This window comes from Sinohyriopsis cumingii, chromosome 5, assembly GCF_028554795.1.
Source record: "Sinohyriopsis cumingii isolate HCF-2022 chromosome 5, ASM2855479v2, whole genome shotgun sequence".
Lineage (NCBI taxonomy): Eukaryota > Metazoa > Mollusca > Bivalvia > Unionida > Unionidae > Sinohyriopsis > Sinohyriopsis cumingii.
Window position 1 is genome coordinate 80,899,754 of NC_142965.1, and position 3,955 is coordinate 80,903,708.

Below are 3,955 nucleotides of genomic sequence, written 5' to 3' on the forward strand. Positions count from 1 at the left end.
TTATTTGTCGCCCTCCTGGCGAAGATACGAGTTCACCAAAATATTGCTGCGGTCACGTTTAAATGAGGAAAGAGTTGATTCTGGTTATTATGTAGTATATCACATTATACCGACTGCGTCATTTATGGTCTATACGATATCGACTTTACAGACCACGTGATTGGACATTGTACATCGAATGTACTGCTCGTTCGTTTTATCTATTACCGTAGCCTATCAAGGTAGAAGACTTTTATTCATATACAGACCATATATTCATACATTAGTCGATATACATTGAGTTGGTTATATATTATCAAATGGGGTAAATGGAGGAAAACTATGTAGACACTTCAAGGACACTGCGAATAATCTTCATTATAAGCAGGTATTCAATGTCGCGACAAGGAAGTTACTGAATTTTCAACTTCGACCACTACATATATATAATTTGTCAGAGGACAGAGCCACGTTAGGCAAGTACTGTTACAAGACTCCTGTACTTACACTGTACAGTGTCAGAAGCAAAGGGTGCCAGTTATAAACAGTTGCGTTGTCCAATTTGTTTGGAAACGTTCGAGTCACCGAAAGTACCCACATGTTTGCACACATTTTGTGAGAAGTGTATCTGTAGACATGCGAGCAGTCTGATAGTGGAGGGGACATGGCCAGATACCATTTCGTGTCCTGTGTGTAGAAGTCCTACCCCTGGACCTACAACCCAGCAGACACCAGATGACTGGGCCGCGAAAATTCCCACCAACGCCATCGTTGTGTCGTTTTTGGAGTCATCAAAGTCTAACAAAAATGTACCTGTCTATTGCTAGCCATGTTTGACAGTAAGCAAATGGAACATCTCTGTGGCCTACTGTGTCACGTGTTCGGAGTATCTTTGTAGTAATTGTTACAGTTATCACAAGATTTTCAAGGTCAGCAAGGACCATACAATCACCGTTCAGTCAATACCTGTACAGCAGGATCTAACGTATCGTTGTTCTTTCCACTGGAAAAAATACAAATATATGTGTTCAGATCACAAAGAATTTTGCTGCAGTGACTGTGTTATTAAAGATCACAGGAAATGCGATAAATTGATGACTATAAAAGACGCACCTAAAAGTACCAAAGACTGTCAAGACTTTAAGCACATATCGGATAATTTAGATGGACTGAAAAAGTTATTTATCACATTACTCGAAAGTAGGTCACTTAAAATAGAATCCATTGAGCAACAAAGGACTGAAATAACCAAGTCAATTAAGGAATGGAGCGTCATGATAAAACAACTTATTGAACGGTTGGAGACAGCAGCTCTTGAAGAACTGGATCAGATGTGTAAGCAGGAAACGGTGACAATATCGGACGAAATCATAGAATGTAAGAGCGCAATAGCTGCCATAGAAACATCCGAAAGAATCATAATAGACGGTACACAACCCGATGATGAGACGAAAAATTTCATTACAATGACCAAAGTATCCCAGCAAGTTTTTAAGTATAAGGAAAAATGTGACACAATGGAAACTAAATCAGAGGTGGTTGAATTTGAATTTCATCGTGACGGTACTTGTGAAAGAATCATTAAAAACTTGAATTCACTCGGTAAAACGTTCAGAAAGGCGTGCAATATCCCCAAATTATCAACTATCTCGTCAGCTACCGAAAAAGAACACCCAAAAATACAGCCCAATTCAATGTTAACCGTTAGCGCTAAGATTCCTGATGATACTAAGGTATGTTTTATATATTCAGGTGATTTCCTCCCAGATGATAGACTTGTACTGTCTGATATTGGAAATGGGAAATTAAAGATGTTTGATAAGAGGTTTCAGTATATTTCCTTTCTGAAGATTAATGACCCTAGGCACATTTGTCGTGTGGGTCATAATACTGTGGCTGTAACTTCGGGATATACTATAAACCTCGTGTATGTGGATAATACCCTGACACCACTGAGGAACATTCCTGTTGGCAGCAGATGCTATGGAATAGCATCCTATCAACAAAACATTATTGTAGACATTGCTGGAGATTCATTGCTTACATATGATACTTCAGACAAAATCATCAGTAAGATTGAGTCATATGACTGTGAGTAATGAAGCTAATACGCACTGTGTCAGTCAGGATGGACAGAATATCTATTACACAACAAATAATGTAATTGTTACCATGGATATGAAGGGGAATAAACTGAATAAGTTTGAAAGCAATTATATGAAAGGCGCTCTAGGGATCACTATGGACAATAGCGGTATTATTTATTGTTGTGGTTCTGATTCTAAAACTGTAATACAGGTGACTCCAGAAGGGAGACAACTCGGTGTATTACTATCTCGCGATGATGATGGACTACAGAATCCTCTTGGTTTATGTTTGAATGACATGAACGACGTGATTGTTGTATTTGAAAGAAGGTCAAACGACGTGAAAATTTTCAAGATTATATCATGATTACTCTTTCTAAGATACCCTGCAAATTACTTTATTTTAATAAAATAATTGTTGGAGAAACACTAGATTCATCTGGCCATGTAAACAATAAGACATCACTCTTAAAACCAACGCCGTCATTTTGTCGTTTTTGGAGTCATCAAAGTCTAACAAAGATATACCTGTCTACTGCCAGCCATGTTTGACAGTAAGCAAAAGGAACATCTCTGTGGCCTACTGTGTCACGTGTTCAGAGTATCTCTGTAGTAATTGTTACAGTTATCACAAGATTTTCAAGGTCCGCAAGGATCATACAATCACCGTTCATTCAATACCTGTACAGCAGGATCTAAATTCAGTTCAGGAGGACATGTATCGTTGTTCTTTAGATTGGAAAATATACAAATATATTTGTTCAGATCACAAAGAATTTTGCTGCAGTGACTGTGCTTTTAAAGATCACAGGAAATGCAATAAATTGATGACTATAAAAGAAGCTAAGATTCCTGGTGATAACAACGTATGTTTTATATATTCAGGTGTTTTCCTTCCTGATGATAGACTTGTATTTTCTGATGAGGTAAATATAAAATTAAATCTGTTTGATAAGAGTTTTCAGTGTATATCCAGTCTAAAGATCAACCGTCCTAGGCACGTGTGTTATGTGGGTCATAATACTGTAGCTGTAACTTCAACATATAGCATAGACCTCGTGGCTGTAGGTAATATCCTGACATCGCTGAGGAGCATTTGTGTTGACAACTTATGTAAAAGGAATAGCCTCCTATCAACAGAACATTATTGTAGACATTCATGGAAATTCATTACTTACATATGATACTTCAGACAAACTCATCAATAGGATTATGTCATATGACTCTTTGAGTAGTCAGTATAATGTGTGTGCACTGTGTCAGTCAGGATGGACAACACATTTATTACACTACAAATAATGTAATGGTTACCATGGATATAAAGGGGAATAAACTGAATGCATTTGAAAGCAATGATCTGAAAGGCGCTCTAGGGATCACTGTAGACAAGAACGGTATTATTTACTGCTGTGGTTCTAACTCTAAAACTGTAATACAGGTGACTCCAGAAGGGAGACAACTCGGTGTATTATTATCTCGCGATGATGGAATTCAGCATCCTCTGGTGTATGTTTGAATAACATGAACGACGCGATTCTTGTGTTCGAAGGAATGTCAAACGACGTGAAAGTGTTCAGATTAATCTAAAATAACATGGTGATTGCTCTATTTCGGACACTTTGCAAATTGCTTTTTTAAGGACATATTTGCTATAGAAACACAACCTTCTTCTGGTATTATGAACAAAAAGACATCACCCTTAAACATGTGAAGGCACTATCAAAACAATGCATTTGTGTGTTTTCCTCATTTAAATGTCCTACAGAACTTATTATGAGTAGGTCACGCTCATCGTTAAGTGCCATTGATTGTAGTAACAAGGAAAGTTAGTCATGCTTTGTTTCTATTGGGATATTGACACGATTAATTAGAAAAATTTGTGAATGTCA

The 3,955-nt window shown here is 37.3% G+C and overlaps 1 protein-coding gene across 1 annotated transcript; it reads left to right on the plus strand.

Annotated features, from left to right (window-relative positions):
* The first annotated feature begins 236 nt into the window (after window positions 1-236).
* LOC149799596 (uncharacterized) lies at window positions 237-3,511 on the plus strand. Its single transcript, XM_089958937.1, has one exon. The coding sequence runs from the start codon at window positions 1,002-1,004 to the stop codon at window positions 2,076-2,078; it is 1,077 nt and encodes a 358-aa protein (XP_089815063.1). The 5' UTR covers window positions 237-1,001; the 3' UTR covers window positions 2,079-3,511.
* The last annotated feature ends 444 nt before the right edge of the window (window positions 3,512-3,955 follow it).

Coding starts and splice junctions, on each gene's coding strand:
- LOC149799596 (XM_089958937.1), top strand. CDS start 1,002: ATGTGTTCAGATCACAAAGAATTTTGCTGCAGTGACTGTGTTATTAAA.